Source organism: Gossypium hirsutum, chromosome D12 (genome assembly GCF_007990345.1).
Source record: "Gossypium hirsutum isolate 1008001.06 chromosome D12, Gossypium_hirsutum_v2.1, whole genome shotgun sequence".
Taxonomy (NCBI): Eukaryota; Viridiplantae; Streptophyta; class Magnoliopsida; order Malvales; family Malvaceae; genus Gossypium; species Gossypium hirsutum.
The window spans coordinates 9,098,557-9,119,180 of record NC_053448.1 but is presented as its reverse complement, the minus strand read 5'-3'; the positions used below and the strand labels follow the sequence as shown (position 1 = coordinate 9,119,180).

Here is a 20,624-nt window from a genome sequence, read left to right as displayed (position 1 = left end):
ATAGAATAAAGATACAAAGTAAAAAAACTTAGACTCTCAAAGGAGGATCTTCAAACAATCTTAAACCTAGTCTTCTAGTATGAACTGACTTAGCTAGACTATCAGCAATTAAGCTTTCTTCTATAGGAATATACTGAATTTCCACTGTTCCATTTTGCTTAAGATAAGATGAATTTTCCTAAATAAAGCAGAGTTAGAGTTCCCCGAAGAATCTTCCAAGATTACAGTAATAACTTCAATACTATTAGTTTGGATTAGGATTTTCTCAAAACGCCTATCCAAAATAAGGTTCAGCCCATCTAGAATTCCCTAAAGCTCTACCTTTAAAACGGTGCAATTGCCCAAATATTTAACGAACCTAATGATCCACTCACCATTATGGTCTCTTAAATAGCCACCATCTATAGCAAAGCCTTCATCAAACCTCACTGAACCATCTGTGCTCAAACTTACCCAACTATTAGGTAAAGGCCAATTATGAAGATGACTTCGTGCTTTATGAGGTGAAATCCTTGAATTAGAGGAATATTGTCTCGCCCAACTGTATGAGATTTTAATAATCTCGTCAACACTCCATGTAATACCTTAGAAAATGAGCAGGTTCTGATTCTTCTAGATACGCCACACAATAATCCCAAAGAGACATGGCCAACTGATTCCATCTAAAACAGAAAAATGACTCTGAAAATTGCTTCTCATCTAGTCGATAAGAGATCTAGTATAGAAAGTAGAAAGATCTTATTGTGGAATAAGTTTATCCCAAATGCCTTTGACAGCATTACAATCTCTAAGTATATGCAAAACATCTTCATAGTCATGTCTACAAAGGCCACAAGCACTGCTACCCCCAAAGCCGCGTCTTACCCTCTTAGCGTTTGTTGAGAGACGTTTTAGAGCCAACCAGATGAAAAATCGAATCCGATGAGGGCCGTGAAACTTTCATGGTATTTCCCAGAGCTGGTCTTTTAAGTTGAATGTGCCTTCACGAACCTTCTCATAAGTACTTTTGAGAGAGAGAGCCTGTTGAGGTAGCTCCCCAAATAATTCGATCAGGACCTGATGAAGGATGTGGTGGTGGAACACCTATTATTTTGTTGATAATCTACTCAGGAACCCAAGGCCGAAAAAGATCCAACTTCCAAGAGCCATCACCTATAACCATACTATTAAGGGAACAATCTAGAAAAAATGTTAGCAGAATAAGAGATAAACTTAAATAAGGGACCACAATTACGAATCTAAGGGTCTTACCAGCACTTGATACTATTTTCGTCTCCGACTGACCAGATTAAGTTCTTACGAATGAGGGGCCATACCTTAGAAATGGATCTCCATAAAAAGTGACAAGTTATATGGTAAACTGTTAGGGACTTTATATTTTGGCTGAAGCCCTTGAATCCAAGGGGCATTAGTATTAGAAATGATGTTAAAACCAACCTTCATCATGAAAGAGGTATTGTGATCTTTCAACTGTCTGAGACCAAAACCTCCGTGAGACTTAGGTTGGCACACCGAATCCTAACTAACGAAGGCTGTTTTTAAACTGCCATTATGAACTCCTTAGACAAATTTCTGAACTATGCACTCGATCTCATCACAGACACCTTTGGTAACCATCATTGTTTGTATGAAATAACTTGGAATCAAGAGAAGAACAGATTGCGCCAAAGTAACCTTTCCAGCTAAAGAAAGCTGACTGGCATCCCAACTAAACAATTTATTACACACCCTTTCTACCACAAAACTCTAAGTGTTGTTGGTGACTTTGTCATGGAAAAGTGAAACTCCAAGGTAATATCCCAAATTATTACCTTTTTGAAAACCAAAGAAATCACTTATACGCTCCCCCAAGTTATCATCCACACCTTTAGAGAAAAAATATTAGTCTTTCGTGAATTAATTTGATGTCTCGAATAGTTACAAAACTCATCTAAAATACTTTTAATGACTCGAGCTTGATTCTCATCAGCATGACCAAAGAGTATCAAGTCATCGGCAAAGAAAAGATGAGATAACAGTAGGCCACCATGGAATAGCCTAATAGGAGACCAATTACCCACATCAATAGCATTACGAATACTATGACCTAACCACTCCGTCCAAAGAATAAACAAATAAAGAGATAATAGACATCCTTGACGAACGCCCCTAGCTGGCTAAAATTTCTGGGTTGGGACACCATTCCACAAGACCTGCATAGTTGAGCTAAAAATTTCAGACATAATAACATTTTGTAAGAAAATAGGAATACCTATAGCTTGGAGCGATGCCTCAATGAAATCTCACCGTACTCGATCAAAGGCCTTCTCTAGGTCAATTTTGAGGGCCACCCATTTCTTGTTCTTTTGTGTACCTTTCATGGAATGAATAACCTCTTGAGCAATGATAATGTTGTCAGTGATATTTCGTTCTACAACAAAACCAACTTGCTTGAGAGCTAAGAGCCTCGGAAAGACCACTTTAAAACGATTGGCAATGATATTCATGACCAACTTATAAAGAACAGAACATAAGCTGATTGGCCAAAACTAAGAGAAATCTACAGGATTCTGAGTTTTAGAGATAAGCATAATAAGAGAATTATTTAACTCCGAATCAATGCTTTTCCCTTCAAAGACCTCCTTAACCCACATACAAACCGAGGTACCAACATGATCTCACTGACTTTGATAAAACAAGGCATGAAAGCCATCACTCCATGGGGCCTTCAAGGGTGCCATATCGAAAACGGCTTTAATTTCCTCATCTGTCACTTGTTTGTTAAGAATATTAAAATCCTCATCTTTAAGGAATGTGAAAGGAATAGATGGAAGATCTCTCCTTGGCCCAGGATGCTTGCCATACAAATTAGAGTAAAAATTAACTGCTTCAAGGTTTAGTTGATCATCATCCATAATCCACTCCCCCAAGCCATTTTTCAAAGTAGTAATTTTATTCTATTGTGATCCCTTAAAACTAGAGTAAATAATTTTGTGTTGCGATCCCTCAAAACTAACAAATCACAACGCGCTTTTTGTTGCCAAAGAATCTCTTCATGATGAAACACATTCTCCAATTCCTCTCTCACATCCATCTCGACTTGCTTAAGAAACTCTGAGTTAGTTCTATCACGTTCAATCTCAATATGTTCCAGTTTACGAGTCAAGAACTTTTTACGAATAAAAATATAACCATAGACCTCTTTGTTCCAAATCTTAACTCGACCAGTGAACTTAGAATTTAGGGACGACATGCTCATGGACATCCTCTAATTCTCCTGAATAAATTTCGAAAAGGATGGATGTTCAATCCGACCGGCTAAAAATCTGAACAGACGCCCTTTCAAAGAATGAACCTCGGGAAAAAGAGAATTTTAGAGACCTGTGACATATTTGAGCCAAGGTAAATGGGTCACCATTGAATTTGAAAAATTTGTGTTCCAAGCAATATTGAAAATAGCCCTGTCCAAGCGCTCAACAATCCCCCCTCTTTGCCAAGTAAACTGCGACCCCCGAAAATCTAAATCTTAAAGTTGGCCGGAATCCATAAAATTACCAAAGAGATGACACATTTTCCCTGAAACTCGTCTTCTTTTTTTCTCACTAGAGGAAAGGATGGCATTGAAGTCACTACTCGCCACCGACAGGGACCTATCCAATAAAATAGAGCTTTGCAAAACCTCCCATAAATGTTTCTTTTTCTAACTATTAGGACTACCATACACAAAGGAGACCAGAAAAGACTGCCGAAAGGAACTATCTGTAACTTTGGCTAAGACAAATTGGGGATGACTTTGGAGCACCTCCACGCTAACCGAATCCTTCCACCTAATCCAAATACCTTCTGAAAAACCAACTACTTTCACACAATGAGAATCATGAAAACCGAGCTTAGCAATAACCAAATCTGCTTTCTCACCACTAACTTTAGTTTCTAAAAGACTAATCAAATCTGGTCTATGCTCCCAATTATATTCTTGGAAGACTCTAACAAATTTAGAACTCGTACATCCCAGACAATTCCAAAAAAATATAGTAAAATTCATAAATAAAATAAATATGAGAAAATAGACTAACCTCGTAAAGGATATCAGTAGCTCAGGCACTACCAGATTTGACGTTTGGTTTATCTGTAAAATTCCAACTTGCACACTAATAAGCTCTGCCATAGAGCTCATAGCTTATAGGAGGGAGACTTCTGAACTATTGGTAGGTCTAAATTTCCCCTTACGCCCACGAATAGATTTAAATAAAGATTTCCCACTATGTCCGTTTCCTTTCCTACTTTCAGCACCATTCCCTTTAGGAATATTCGAAGGGTTCACGCGCATCTTTGGTTTGGATTTATTATCCAAATTCTCTTGGAAAGTAACAACAATATGCTTTTTATGGTCAAGAGCATTAGAAATTAGACCTAGTTTAGCCTCGGGATGCTTTTCGAAAGTGGGATTAACATGTAAAGAGGTAGTTTTATCATTGGAAAAAGAAATAGGAACTATTGGGTCTTTATTTTCAATACCCGCTACACCCTCTAAGCCCAAACTCTAGGAATTATTAATCTGGCCCACAACATGCTGTGATCCAAAGTGTTCTAGCGAAAAACCAATACACTTCTACAGAAGGCCCAAAGTCGAATGTAACCCTGAATTTTTGGATACCATATCTCCGACCTGTGTTGAGACATTGGTTTTTAATCTCAACTCCTAACCTGCGTTATTATCCCTCAAAGACCTAGATTTTATGCCTGGCCCACAATTATCAACCTGGCCCAAGAGTCCTTCACTCAAATTGACCATAGCCACTAATCCTGACCCTTTTTCTATTCTCTTTCCTTTTAGATTTTTAATGAAATCACCCTGAATAAACCTAGCTACTCCAAGACCCTTAAAAGGCACCTCCAAATTCGGCATTAAAGATTCAGAATACATGGAAAAAAGCGTTTCAAATTTGGAATCTACTAAATTTCCTTCCGAAATTTGTTTTTTTATTGCACGAATCCCTTCTTTCTTGCACATAGATTTATGCTCAACCACCATCCACGGGCTAAAGGCTTCACCCACAATCAGTAGAGCATCCCCCTTCTTCGCCGAAGTTGTTTCACTACTCAAAAAACTCTTGGGAATTCCTTCACCGCCATGACCCTCTGATCTGTCAAAGAAGGACATAAATTATTAAGGTGTCCATATTTACCACACGAGAAACATACCTCGGGTAATGCCTCGAGTTCCACATGTTCGAGTCGAGCATTGACAACCACTTGAGAGGTAAGCGATTTTTTTAAATCGACAAAAATAACCATTCGGGTGAATTAACCCCTTGCTCAGTTGTCTATTTTAATATCGAGTTTAATCACTCCTTTAACCAAACCTCCAATCTTCTCTAAGATCTTCTGGTACAAGAATCTTTGCAGACCCGGGAAGTGGATCCAGGCCAACACACCGCAAGGGAATGGTCTTGACAGGTTAAAATCCACTGTCCACAGTTTGACTGTGAGATAGTGTCTAAATACTACCCAAGGACCTTGTGTGAGTGTCGCGTCATAATCGACCCTACTCTGGAATCTAACAAGATAAAATCCATTTGCAACATCCATTAGGTGAAAGGATTGTGTAGGCTTCTAGAGACTAGTGATATTATTATACAGAGCCCCATAGCCTATATTACGCCCCAGCAACTTGACCACCACAGTGTGCTCCATTCCTTTGATTAAGATTTTGTTAATACGATCCGAGAAGTCAATGGCAGGAATACCATTAAGGTTGGATCTACGAATATCCCCATCTTCAAACTCTAAATTAAGACTAGCAGCACCATTAAGAGAGTTAGAAACCGATCCTCCCAAGAGTTTGTCTTTCCATGAAAATTCGCTTATCGGGGACGAGTCAACGACCATTTTGCCAAAGAGTCGTCACTTCCATCCTTAAACCAAAATTTTTTAGTATTACAATCAGCGATAAAGTCCTCTCCCTCGCCTATTCGATCGTCGGACAAAGATTCAGCACCGTTCATTACGATAATTGATGTTTGTGCTAATCTAATCTAAAATAATTTCATGAATTGAAAAAATATTTTTTTAAGTATTCATCTTAGTAAAGAAAATTAAAGATTGAAATGAAGCAGTAGAAACTAAAATTACAACTACACATTTTAAGTTTAGATTTGATGACTGGTCCGAATACTGGTATTATTATATCCACACTTTAATTACTTAGAATAATAACTTGCACGCATGTACATATAAAAAAGATAATAAAGGTAAATTACATATTTAATCATGAATAAATTTTTGTTTTATTCAAAAGTATTTCATAATAGTTACCATACGGAAGTTCAGTGTAAAAACTTTGAAAACCCAAAAGGGATTTGCATTCTATTCTAAAGCTTTCAAGTATAAGTTGAACCTTGTGTGATGACTTGATAGTTAATGGTGTTTATTGTCCTAGGTATAGTCTGAGTTTGAGTCGCATTAATCGCGCTTGTTGTTCGGGCTTTACCCTGTAATTGTAATTCAAAAGAAAAAAAAAACAAGAATAAGCCAAATAAAAAGACTTAATTATCATATAGTTTCACAATCATTTAGCTACATATCACATATCATTTACTAGAAGTCCATTACTGAAAACCAAAAGGGAAAAAATGGGGGCTGGACAAAGATAGCCAAGTCACTTTCAACCGAATTTTATGATTCTTTTTTTTTATATATATTTTAGAAGAATTTATTTTTAATATTTTTTGAATAGAAACATAATCAAATTAATAGAAAATATAAATGTTGAAGATTGAATTTTTTATTATATCAATTAAAAAAATATCACATCATGATTCTGTTTATCATTTCATAGTGACGTGACAAAAAAATCACAAAAACCTTAATAATCAAAATATAACTTTTTTAATTAAATAATTAAAACAAAAATTCATGCAAAGTTGATGATTGCTGATGTAATTTTCCTTACTTTCTTAATCATAAACATTGGAATCCTCTTCATTAATTATTTCTCCAATTTCTTTTTCCTTTTTATTTTTTTAGCATCTTTTCAAAAATTTGAAATAAAAAAATTGAGATAGAGATTTTAATGCCTTAGGTTTAATTCTTACATGTTTTAATTTATTTATAAAATAAATTTAAAAAATATTTTTTATTATTAATATAAAAAAATCAAAATAGAATTAAGTCTGCTACCTTAGCACGGAACTATCTGCTCTCTCTGGCAGGTTTTAGGTTTTTTGTTTTAGTCTCCTGTTTTGTTTTACGGCGGTCGTCTCTCAAGTCTCCTTTATTTCTTTAGAAAAGTGATACCCACGTTTGGGATTCTACCTGCATTCATGGAAACTGAATTTGCTAGATTAATGCTTAATGAAGAAGAAGAAGCAGTTTTACAAATACAAGTGGAGTCGAATACGGAAAAGGGAGGTGGTGGCTTTTCGACTGGTAGGGGGTTTCCTAACAGCTAGCATTATTCACTTCCCAGCAATGAAAAGTACTATGAAAAATCTATGGCATCCTATTCGGGGTGTTCAAATTTGGGATCTGGGGGAGAAAAGGTTTTTCTTTCAATTTTTTCATGTCATGGATTTGGAAAGGGTTTTGAAGGGGTTACCATGGACATTTAACAATCACTTGTTGGTGTTATACAAGCTGCAATGGAGGGAGGATCTATTAAAAGTTCCTTTAATTTTGACACATTTCTGGGTACAGATTCATGATGTTCCTATCGATTTTTTCTCTGAGAATTTGGCAATGCAATTGGGTAATTTCATAAGGAATTTTATAGAATATAACAATTCAAATCTGGGGAAAGAAAATCACAATTTTATGAGAATAAGAGTCCAAATTGGTATATGGCATCATTTGAAGAGGAAGAAACAGGTTATGTTTTATGGAAATTGCTCATATGTCAAATTTAAGTGTGAAAGACTGTCACACTTTTGTTTTTACTATGGACGATTGGGTCGTAGCGATTCTTTTTGTGAAGCAAAAATGGTGTTAGGAGTGAAATTTGCTGAAATGAGTTGGGATTTATCATTGTGGGTACAATCTCGAAGAGCTCTAGCAATGAATAGTTCCTGGTTACGTGAGGAAGGCGAGGGAGAACTGGGTGGAAATCGTGAGGGTAGCCGAGTACCAGGAAACAACCTGTGGGACTTAGGAAAAAATGTGGGGTATAGTAAGGCTATTGATCCAATATTCGGATTTAATTTGGAATAGAGATCGTGTTCTTTATGTCACTAGGGGAAAATTCATTGGCAGGTCAGGCTCAAACTGCAATGGACCATGATCTAGAATATGGTGTATTAATCAAAGAGGAAGGGAAAAAGAGTGCTAGAGGGAGATTGAAGAATTGACAGCCAGGGAAAAGATCAACACTTTGGCGATAAGGAATAGAAGAGTGTTGGAAATTAACCATTTATCAGTGGTGGCTGCTAAGAGGCAAGCCAATCGGGTTGGAATGTCCGTGGTTTGGGGAGCCCACAAACAATTTGAACACTTTGAAGATATATAATCCCCAAATGGTCTTCTTCATGGAGAGAAAAATTAATAGGAGTCAGATGGAAAGAGTTCGAAGGAGTTGTGGTTTTCCTAATGGTATTGATGTTGAATCGATTGGTTCTAGAGGAGGGTTGTGTTTGGCATGGCATAAGGATGTTAATATTATGCTTCAAAGTTTTTCAAAATGACATATTGATGTGGTAATTGAAGGTGCTGATGAAGGTAATAAGTGGAGATTTACTGGTTTTTATAGATCTCCTTATACACAGGATAGGGTTGAATCATGGAATCTTTTAAGACATCTGCACAATATTGAGGAGCTTCTATGGTTAGTTTGTGGGGACTTTACTGAAATTATGTGTGGATTCAAAAAGAAAGGAGGCTTACCTCGAGAGGAGAGATGAATAGAAGCATCTCGTAAGGTTTTAGAAGATTGTAATCTGTTGGATGTGGGTTATTCTGGGAATTGGTTTACTTGGGAGAAAGGAAATTTTCCGGAAATAAACATTCAAGAATGCTTAGATAGGGGAGTGGCTACCAAGGAATGGATATCTTTATTTCCTGAGTCTTTAATTCAATATCTTCCTCATTCTTTTTTAGACCATTGTCTATTGTTTATTACTACAAAAGGAGAAGACAAAAGGGCGACCTAACAGAAGTTTCAAGTTTGAAGCTTGGTAGGTTTTGGAGGAATCATTTGTTAAGGAGGTTCGATATATTTGGGATAATTCCACAGGAGATCTACTGAGTAAGTTAAAAAGTGTGAAGAAAGTTATGGAGAGATGGGTTAATCAAATTCGATGTAGCAGAAAAGAGAAAAAGGAGGTGTTAACTTCTAAACTGGCAAAATTGTTGAAATCTAAAAGGAATGATGAAAATTTGGCAGAACTCATTGACACAAAGATCCAACTTAATTTTGAGAGTGAAAAGGATGAGAGTTATTGGGAACAGAGGACGTGAGTTAATTGGTTGAAATTTGGGGATAGAAGTATGGAATTTTTCATAAGCAAGCAACACAACGATGAAGAAGGAATTTTATCCGCAAAATGTAATTCGATGATGGTAGGGAAACGGAAGAGTTTTAGGAAATGGAAGTAATTGCTAGATTGTATTTCCAGAATTTGTTTTCAGCTAGGAGAAGGGGAAATCATGAATATATTGTTAGGAATTGATCGATGTATATTTGATGAAGACAATTCTAGGATAAAGGCGAGTTATACTAGGAAGGAGATCCGAGAGGGATTATCAGAATTGGGTCCCACAAAAGTGCCAGGAGAGGACGATTTTCTGGCTTTATTCTATCAGAAGTGTTGGCCACTTATTGAGGAAGATGTTACATCCTTTTGTCTTCAACTACTAAATGAAGGTATGGACATTAGTTCAATCAATAAAACCAATATTGTGCTAATACCAAAAATTCCAAATCCTTCAAATATTACTCAATTTAGACCAATTAGTTTATGTAACGTGCTTTATAAATTGATGGCTAAGGTCATTGCTAATCGTCTTTGGGTTGTGGTAGATAAATATATTGATTTAGCACAAAGTAATTTTATACCTTGGAGATTGATTTTTGATAATGTTTTAGTGGCTTATGAAATTTTACACACCACACCTTAAAGCATAAGAAGGTGGGGAAAAGAGGGGTTTTTGGCGGTGAAATTGGACAAGAGCAAAGAATACGATAGGGTTAAATGGAATTTTATGGAAGAAATAATGAAGAGAATGGGTTTCGATCCAGGTTAGGCTAATTCTTTAATGAAATGCTTATCTACAGTTTCGTATTCGGTGGCCTTTAATGGTCTTATTGGAGAAACTTTTCATCCTTCTAAAGGACTAAACAGGGTGATCCTTTGAGCCCGTTCCTATTTCTATTTTGTGGAAAAGGCCTTTCTAGTCTTATGCGGCTTGCAATGAAAGGGAAAATAATTAAAAGTGTTAAGGCAAGTAGAAGTGGTCTGCAGGTTTCACATCTATTATTTGCAAACGATTGTATTTTGTTTGGGAGGCTACAAAAAGAGGAGCTCATTTTTTGAAGCAGATTTTGCTCAAATATGAGATTTTTTCTGGTTAATGTGTCAATTATGATAATTCTACAGTATTTTTTAGTACTAATACACAAGAGGGAAAAAATAACAATTTCCAACGTACTTGGGGTACGTAACCCAAATGATCCAGAACGGTACCTTGGTCTCCCCAATATGGTGGGAAGAAGAAAGAAATTGACTTTTCAAGTCTTAAAGGAATGATTTAACCAACGAATCGATAACTGGAGTATAAGGCATCTTTCTCAATGAGGGAAAGAGGTATTCATAAAGGCTATTCTTCAATCCATTCCAACCTACACTATGACTTGTTTCTTACTCCTTAAATCTTTATGTGTTGATTTGGAGTGTATAATTGCTAAATTCTGGTGGGAAAAAGGTTGAGGTAGAAAAGGTATTCATTGGTGTGCTTGGAAGGATCTCAATTCATTAAAAGAAGATGGTGGCCTAAGTTTCCGAAATCTTGAAAATTTTAATATTGCATTATTAGCCAAGCAGGGTTGGCGTCTTATTAATTTTCTCAATTCTTTATTAGCTCGAGTTTTGAAAGCAAAATATTATCCGAACTCAATTTTTTAATGGTCAGTTAGGGAGTTTACCTTCGCTTACCTGGAAGAGCGTCTGGGCAGCAAAAAGACTTCTAAAGAAAAGCCTATGTTGGAGGGTTGGTATGAGGGACTGGATATCTATTTGGGATGATCTATGGATTTCGGGAGATGAAGCAGACAGATTACAGAATCAAGACAACAACGAAAACATCAACTTAGCATCGAATTTGATTGATGTCACTAATAGACCTTGGAAAGCAGCTATAATTGTTAATGCCTTTAATGCGGATACTGCAAAGAAAATTATGTGGATCCCTTTGGCGAAGACAATACACGATGACTTCAAAGTGTGGAGAGGAGAACCGTCTGGTAATTTCTCGGTTAGAAGCGCCTATAAACTATTAGAGGAGACTAATTTGAGTCCTAGTAATAATATTATACAGGCTGAGACTAAAGATTTTTACAAAAAAACTATGGAATTTATACATCCCTTCAAAAGTTACAATAATAGTATAGAGAATCTCCTAGAATTATATTCCTACTCTAGATAATCTCAAGCATAAAAAAGTGGCTGTGGAAGCTCATTGTCCTCGGTGTCGTCACTATGAGGATGATAGTTGTTGAAAAGTCAACAAAGGTAGGAAGCAACTTGTTAAAAAGGTTGAGCAAGTTGCACCGAATGTTGAAAAGTTGAATGAGATAATTGCAATTTTGGTCCCTAATTTTTTAGGCCATTTGCAAGTTAGTCCCTGAACCTCAACTATAAATAGGCCTTTTCATTTTTCATTTCAACCATCCCAACCAATCTTTCTCTCTTAGTTTTCTCTCTTCTCCCATTTGAGAATTCTTAAGGAATTCTATTTGTTTGTAATATTTTGGAGATAGTAAAGTTATCATCTGGTGTTAGTGCCCGAGGACGTAGGTATAATTTACTGAACCTCGTTAAAACTCTTGTGTTCTTTTTTGTCCTATTTTTCTTTCAATATTTGAGGGTATAATAGTAGTATTTAATTGTGCTATTAAATTACTATAGAAGGGATATTCTGACTAAGGAAAGACTTGGTATTTAAGAGATCATTGTGATCCACCTCTCTTCCCTGGGAATTGAACTTTGTGTGATTTTTTAGTACAATAATTTACACGTTTCCGACCCTATTGGAACAACAAGTGGTATCAAGAGCCGAAGGTTAATCGTAGTATGCTCTGTGGTTGCAGTTTAAACTGATCTTCCACATCAGAAAAGATTTCCTTAGGTATATTGAAAGATTATGGAGAAAATGGTCGGTGTAGGAGCTTCAACATCGTCCATGTGGACAAGACCGACAATTGCAAATGCAAGATTGGCCGTGGAGATCTTTGATGGCACGGGCCATTTTGGTATGTGGCAAAGTGAGGTTCTAGATGCCCTTTTTCAGCAGGGTCTAGACATTGCCATTGATGAAGAGAAACCAGATGATGTACAGGAGAAAGATTGGAAGGCGATCAATCGGTTGGCATGTGGCACAATTCGATCATGCCTTTCTCGAGAGCAGAGGTATGCTTTTTCAAAGGAGACTTCTGCAAATAAGTTGTGGGTGGCACTTGAAGAAAAATTTTTGAAGAAAAACAGTCAAAATAAGCTCCACTTGAAGAAAAGACTGTTTCGCTTCACATACGTCCCAAGTACCACAATGAATGATCACATCACCAAATTTAATCAGTTAGTCACTGATTTGCTGAATATGGATGAGACATTCAAAGATGAAGATTTGGCTTTGATGCTGTTGGGGTCACTTCCTGAGGAGTTTGAGTTCCTAGAAACTACTCTACTTCATGGCAGGAGTGATATATCTCTGAGCGAAGTCTGTGCGGCATTATACAGTTATGAACAGAGAAAGAAGGACAAACAGAAAAACTCAATCAAAGATACAGAAGCTTTAGTAGTCCGAGGTCGTTCATACACTCGGAAGAAAACTCAAAAGGGGAGATCAAAGTCAAAGTCCAGACTCGGGAAAGATGAATGTGCTTTTTGTCATGAGAAAGGCCACTGGAAGAAAAATTGTCCAAAGCTGAAGAATAAGGGAAAAGCTGCTGTAGATGCTTGTGTTGCAAAGCATGATACTAGTGACTCTGAACTATCACTGGTTGCATCATCATCGTCGTTCCATTCAGATGAGTGGATATTGGATTCGGGTTGTACCTATCATATGTCCCCTAACCGGGAGTGGTTCTCTGATTTAGTAGAACTAAATGGAGGAGTTGTTTATATGGGCAATGACAATGCTTGTAAAACTGTTGGGATAGGTTCAATCCAATTAAAGAATCAAGATGGATCAACCAGAGTTCTGACTGATGTTCGGTACGTGCCCAGTTTGAAGAAAAATCTCATCTCATTGGGAGCCTTGGAATCCAATGGTTCAGTTGTTACTATGAGAGATGGGATTTTGAAAGTGACATCTGGCGCACTTGTGATATTGAAGGGCATCAGGAAAAATAACTTGTATTACTACCAAGGTAGTACAGTTATTGGAGCAGTCGCTGCAGCTTCCGATAACAAAGACTTGGACTCAATGCAGTTGTGGCATATGAAGTTGGGACATGCCAGCGAAAAATCCTTGTAAATTCTGGCAAAGCAAGGATTGTTGAAAGGTGCAAAGGCTTGCAAATTAAAATTTTGTGAGCACTGTGTTCTGGGAAAGCAAAAGAGAGTAAAATTCGGCACTGCTATCCATAATACAAAAGGTATTTTGGAATATATTCACTCAGATGTGTGGGGGCCTTCCAAAACACCTTCGTTGGGAGGAAAACACTACTTTGTTACTTTTGTTGATGACTTTTCCAGAAGAGTTTGGGTGTATACCATGAAAACTAAAGATGAAGTGCTTGGAGTTTTTCTTAAATGGAAAACTATGATCGAAAACCAGACTGGCAAGAAAATCAAGCGGCTTAGGACAGACAATGAAGGGGAATATAAAAGTGATCCGTTCTTTGATGTGTGCCAAGAGTATGGTATTGTTCGACACTTCACAGTTAGGGATACACCACAACAGAATGGAGTGGCAGAGCGTATGAATCGAACATTGCTGGAGAAAGTTCGATGTATGTTGTCCAATGCTGAGTTGGGCAAGCAATTTTGGGCTGAGGCTGTGACATACGCTGGCCATCTTATTAATCGTTTGCCATCATCTGCATTAGAAAGAAAAACTCCTATGGAGGTATGGTCTGGAAAACCGGCTACAGATTATGATTCCTTACATGTGTTTGGATCCACTGCATATTACCATGTGAAGGAGTCAAAGTTAGATCCGAGGGCAAAGAAAGCTCTCTTTATGGGAATCACTTCTGGAGTGAAGGGATTTCGTCTTTGGTGCTTAAGCACAAAGAAAATGATCTGTAGCAGAGATGTTACCTTTGATGAATCTGCCACATTGAAAAAGATAGCAGATAAAGATATTCAGACGAGCAATACTCCACAGCAGGTGGAGTGTACTCCAAAACAGGTGGAGTTTGAGCAGATGGGGATTTGCCCAGTTAATAAGTCTAATTCTCCAGCCACAATGGAGGAATTAGAGGTTGAAGAGGTTCTGACCCAAGAACCACTAAGTACACCAGAACCAGTTGCAGTTGCAAGGCCACGGAGAGAAATTCGTAAACCTGCTCGATTTACTGATATGGTGGCCTACGCCCTTCCCGTTGTTGATGATATTCCTATCACTTATCAAGAAGCAATGCAAAGCTTAGAAAGTGATAAATGGAAAAGCGCCATGGATGAAGAAATGCAGTCTCTCCTGAAGAACAATACTTGGGAGTTGGCGCAATTGCCGAAAGGTAAAAGGGCAATCGGATGCAAGTGGGTATTCGCAAAGAAAGATGGATCTCCTAGCAAGAAGGATATTCGCTACAAGGCAAGATTGGTAGCTAAAGGCTACGCTCAGAAGGAGGGAATTGACTACAATGATGTATTTTCCCCTGTTGTGAAGCATTCCTCCATTAGAATTTTGTTGGCCTTGGTAGCACAGTTGAATTTAGAGCTAGCTCAACTTGATGTTAAGACGGCTTTCTTGCATGGTGAGTTAGAAGAGGAGATCTATATGACTCAGCCCGAAGGATACACAGATGCTGGTGGTAGAAATTGGGTTTGTAAGCTGAACAAATCGCTATATGGATTGAAGCAATCCCCGAGGCAGTGGTACAAGCGATTTGATAGCTTTATGAGAAGGCAGAAGTACACAAGAAGCAAATATGACAATTGTGTATATTTGCAGAAGCTGCATGACGGATCTTTCATTTATCTACTCTTGTATGTTGATGATATGTTAATCGCTTCGAAGAGCCAAAATGAGATAGATAAGCTGAAAGCTCAGTTGAATCAAGAGTTCGAGATGAAAGATCTAGGTGAGGCCAAGAAGATTCTCGGCATGGAGATAAGTAGAGATAGACCGAGAGGCAAGCTCTGTTTAAATCAGAAGCAATATCTGAAAAAGGTATTACAATGTTTTGGTGTAAATGAAAACATAAAACATGTAAGTACCCCACTTGCTTCTCATTTGAAACTTAGAGCTCAATTATCTCCGAAGACTGAAGATGAAAGAGAATATATGGCAAAAGTCCCATATGCTAATGCAGTTGGGAGTTTGATGTATGCGATGGTGTGTACGAGGCCTGACATTTCACAAGCTGTTGGAGTTGTGAGCAGGTATATGCATGATCCTGGAAAAGGACATTGGCAAGCTGTGAAATGGATTCTACGGTATCTTCGAAAAACCGTAGATGTTGGTTTAATTTTTGAACAGGATGAAGCACTTGGTCAGTTTGTAGTTGGATATGTTGATTCCGACTTTGCTGGTGATTTAGATAAACGTCGTTCAACTACGGGGTATCTGTTTACTCTTGCGAAAGCCCCAGTGAGTTGGAAGTCTACCTTACAGTCTACAGTAGCTGTGTCTACTACAGAGGCAGAATATATGGCAGTTACAGAAGCTGTTAAGGAGGCTATTTGGCTTAATGGATTATTGAAAGACTTGGGAGTTGTTCAAAGTCACATTAGTCTATATTGTGACAGTCAGAGTGCTATTCATTTAGCGAAAAATCAAGTCTATCATTCAAGAACCAAGTATATCGACGTAAGATATCACTTTGTGCGGGAAGTCTTTGAAAAAGGAAAAATTCTACTTCAGAAGATTCCGACAGCAGATAATCCCGCAGATATGATGACCAAGGTGGTAACAACAATCAAGTTTAATCATTGTTTGAACTTGATTAACATCCTGAGAATTTGAGCACCTTTAGGTGTATGGCGCTCGAGAGCGCATTTGGAGGCACTACAAAAGATAGCTTTATCGAATTTGGGGAGTTGAAGGAAGTATGTGAAGATGTGATTATCCTAATCAAATCTTCAAGGTGGAGATTGTTGAAAAGTCAACAAAGGTAGGAAGCAACTTGTTAAAAAGGTTGAGCAAGTTGCACCGAATGTTGAAAAGTTGAATGGGATAATTGCAATTTTGGTCCCTAATTTTTTAGGCCATTTGCAAGTTAGTCCCTGAACCTCAACTATAAATAGGCCTTTTCATTTTTTATTTCAACCATCCCAACCAATCTTTCTCTCTTAGTTTTCTCTCTTCTCCCATTTGAGAATTCTTAAGAAATTCTATTTTTTTTGTAATATTTTGGAGATAGTAAAGTTATCATCTGGTGTTAGTGCTCGAGGACGTAGGTATAATTTACCGAACATCGTTAAAACTCTTGTGTTCTTTTTTGTCCTATTTTTCTTTCAATATTTGAGGGTATAATAGTAGTATTTAATTGTGCTATTAAATTACTATAGAAGGATATTCTGACTAAGGAAAGACTTGGTATTTAAGAGATCATTGTGATCCACCTCTCTTCCCTGGGAATTGAACTTTGTGTGATTTTTTAGTACAATAATTTACACGCTTCCGACCCTATTGGAACAACAATAGTAACCATATATTTTAATAGTGTCCTAAAATGGTGGAGGTATGGATGTACTTAAACCTTTCCTGGGTACTTAATAATGTCATTCAATGTCATTCAAAGCGTATGGGAGTGGCTTACCTGGGTTTTTAGTCGGGGGACTAGCAAACAGTATCGCCTTTTTTGTTGCGGACTTTGGTTAATCTGGACATATAGAAATCAGTTAATCTATGAAAGGAAAAGTATGACGAGTAGGGACATCTCGAAACAAATTTACAGTTATATTTCTGAGTTGGACGACATAGAAGAGAAGAAACTCACCTTAAAAGTAGATAGAGGCCATAAATATGTCGATAGGAGAACGAGTGTGGCAATTTACTTTGACGTAGCCTTCGACCAACAATCTTTCAGATTTGCTTTGGGACTGGTAGTACGAGATGTGGGGGGCGAGATCTTGGTATCAACGACGGTTCTTCATTCCGATGTAGCATCTCCGTTTACGACGGAGGCATATGCAGGATTACAACCCATGCGATTAGGAATTTCTATGGGTTTTAGTATTCTGGAAATAGTGGGAGATTCAAGAACTGTAATAAAGAAATGTCAAACTACATATTTCGATAGATCGGTTATTGGAGCACTCATCAGAGATATTCACAGCAAAAAGGTCCATTTTCAAGAGATTGGGTTTCATTTTATCCCTAAAACAGAGAATACATACACCTATATTCTTGCGAAAGAGGCACTAAAAATGGGAGAAGGCCATTATCTATTGGGTGGTGTTCCAGGTTATGTTCGCCGCGCACTGGAGAAAAGTTGGCCAAGGCTACCAGACTGAAAAAAGGAAAGTAGGCCTTTGTTGGAAATGGGTAACAGAAGACTAAAAGATTTTTTTGAAACCTACTATCATCAAAAGCTGGGACGGTCATGTGAAAAGACACTGACTTATGGTGTCCAGCTGTTGATTTCGACTGGTATATGATAGGATCAGGTTTCCTTTTTTTTTTTGTTTCATTCATTTTAAATTTCATGGGCCAATTTTGTGCGGATTTAGATCCTGTTGCTTTGTTCTTGTTTTAATTAGCTTTCTTTATTGGACTCAAGTCCAATGCTGTTGAAACTATTTGTTTTATTAAGGTTTAAGATTTTATAAAAGTCCACTCGAATTTTCAAAATTATATTTATATTTTTATTAAAATTGATATCACATTAACGTGTGACTTATAGATACGAGGCAAATATTAATAGATTTTTTAAACTATGTATACCATGGCCTTTTGGTTACTATAAATTTACTTCATTCCTAGAAATCATTAGTAAAACAACGAGGAAAGTTTTCATTCCCTTCAAAACTGTCCTCTCTTTTGACACCGATTTGATAAAAGAAGGCTATATATATATTTTTTATTTTCGTGTAATTGAGATCGCCGCCATGGCTGCTATGGTGGTGTTTCTGATTACCCTTTCGGTTCTTTTCATGATATTCTTGTTGTTTAAACTTGTGTTTGACACCATCTCATGTTACCTGCTGAATCCCAGACGCATAAGGAAAACCATGGAGAAACAAGGAGTGCGTGGCCCGAAACCCCGCGGAGTAACCGGCAACATGCTCGAGATGTTCAAGCTAACTTCACAATCGACCTCGAAAGAAATGGGAACCATCCACCACGACCTAGTTGGCCGGCTTTTGCCGCATTATGTCAAATGGTCTAAATCATATGGTATGTATATTTACGTATATTTTTAATTAATCTTCCCATACATGGCGACACTTAAAACAGGGGTTTTCGGTGTTAGTCTTACGGTTTTCCTCTGGGTATTTTTCAACAGGGAAAAGGTTTATATACTGGCATGGGGTGGAGCCAAGGATGTGTCTGACAGATACTGAGCTGATAAAAGAATTGATGACCAAACACCACCTTGTAACAGGCAAATCATGGCTGCAACAGCAAGGCTCAAAACATTTTACTGGGAGAGGTTTGTTAATGGCGAACGACCGGGACTGGTACCATCAGCGCCATATTGCTTCTCCAGCATTCATGGGAGATAAGCTTAAGGTAATCTAATTTAATCGAATCCAATCATGTATGTTTTGGGTTGTGATGGTTTGAAATTGAATTAATTCTTTTTTTGTTTCAACAGAGTTATTGCGGCCACATGGTGGAGAGCACTAAGCAGATGCTCCAATCACTGCAAAATGCAGTAAATTCAGGTCAAACCGAGTTCGAAATCGGAGCATACATGTCTCGGCTTACTGCTGATATAATCGCAAGAACCGAATTCGATAGCAGTTATGAGAAAGGGAAACAAATATTCTATCTTCTGACATCTCTGCAACACCTTTGCGCTCAAGCAAGCAGGCACTTGTGCTTTCCAGGAAGCCGGTGAGTATTTTCCCTTTTCCGATTCGGTCTAGGTAGTATGAAATGAAAGAGAGAATGTACTCATTAATTTCATTTTCAGGTTTTTCCCAACAAAATATAACAGAGAAATGAAGTCCCTGAAGATGGAGGTGGATAGATTACTGATGGAGATTATACAAAGCCGAAAAGATTGTGTAGAAATTGGTCGGAGCAGTTCATATGGGAATGATTTGTTAGGTATTTTGCTTAATGAGATGGAAAAGAAGAGAGGAGACCAATTCAAACTAAACCTACAGTTGATAATGGATGAATGCAAAACTTTCTTCTTTGCCGGCCATGAAACTACTGCTCTTTTACTTACATGGACGGTCATGTTACTGGCCACCAACCCTTCTTGGCAAGATAAGGTTCGAGCTGAGCTCAAAGAGGTTTGCAATGGCGGAGTTCCCTCTGTTGATCAACTCTCTAAACTAACTGTGGTAAGCCCAATTTTTTTTTTTAAAAGAAACTTCTTGTCAAGTCTTCAAAATAAATTTATATTTAAAAAATAATAATTAAAATTAATTTGACTTCATTTTAAAAATTATAATTTACACTTTAACTTATACAAGTCATTTTGTTTGATATTGTAGCTGCACATGGTTATAAATGAGTCATTGAGACTCTATCCACCAGCAACGGTCCTGCCACGGATGGCTTTTGAGAACATAAAATTAGGAGATCTCTTCATTCCCAAGGGACTATCGATATGGATACCAGTATTGGCGATACATCACTGTGAAGAATTATGGGGAAAAGATGTGAATGAATTCAATCCTAATAGGTTCAACTCCAGACCCTTTACCTCCGGTCGACATTTTATGCCCTTTGCCGCCGGACCTCGAAATTGTATCGGTCAATCTTTTGCTATGATGGAAGCTAAGATCATCTTATCTATGTTGATCTCACGGTTTAGCTTCACAATTTCACAAAGTTACCGCCATGCTCCGGTGGTTGTCATGACTCTAAAACCGAAACATGGAGTCCAAGTGCATTTGAAGCCATTGAATTCTTAAAGCAGGCTGATTTTGAAGTGGAATCCTTTGAGTAGACAATTTAGTTTTGATATATACTTACATTACTACAAGTTTTCGAAATCGAGATGTTTAGATAACCCATTGGTATGAAAAAAAAAAATCTAGAAAAAGGAAGTGAAGAGTGAAAACTTTTTTGTTTTTTTGAAGAAGAGTGAGAAGGGTTTTTAAGTAGTTAATCGAGGGTGCTTCATAACACACAACTAAACTATA

At 37.5% G+C, this 20,624-nt stretch overlaps 1 protein-coding gene and 1 long non-coding RNA gene across 3 annotated transcripts; one reads left to right on the top strand and one right to left on the bottom strand.

The window, feature by feature from the left end:
• Positions 1-6,245: 6,245 nt before the first annotated feature.
• LOC107945837 (uncharacterized) lies at positions 6,246-17,923 on the bottom strand. Of its 2 annotated transcripts, none has more exons than XR_001696747.2 (4): positions 17,297-17,923; positions 17,117-17,179; positions 7,162-7,311; positions 6,246-6,473 (listed from the first exon to the last, which is right to left on the bottom strand). It is a non-coding gene; the product is annotated as an uncharacterized lncRNA (long non-coding RNA). The 2 variants fall into 2 exon arrangements; XR_001696748.2 differs by having other exon boundaries at positions 7,162-7,296.
• A 303-nt stretch (positions 17,924-18,226) lies between these two features.
• Positions 18,227-20,410, top strand: LOC107945836 (cytokinin hydroxylase). Its single transcript, XM_016879980.2, has 5 exons — positions 18,227-18,696; positions 18,806-19,032; positions 19,118-19,359; positions 19,439-19,817; positions 19,971-20,410. The coding sequence occupies exons 1-5, from the start codon at positions 18,408-18,410 to the stop codon at positions 20,391-20,393; spliced, it is 1,560 nt and encodes a 519-aa protein (XP_016735469.1). The 5' UTR covers positions 18,227-18,407; the 3' UTR covers positions 20,394-20,410.
• The last annotated feature ends 214 nt before the right edge of the window (positions 20,411-20,624 follow it).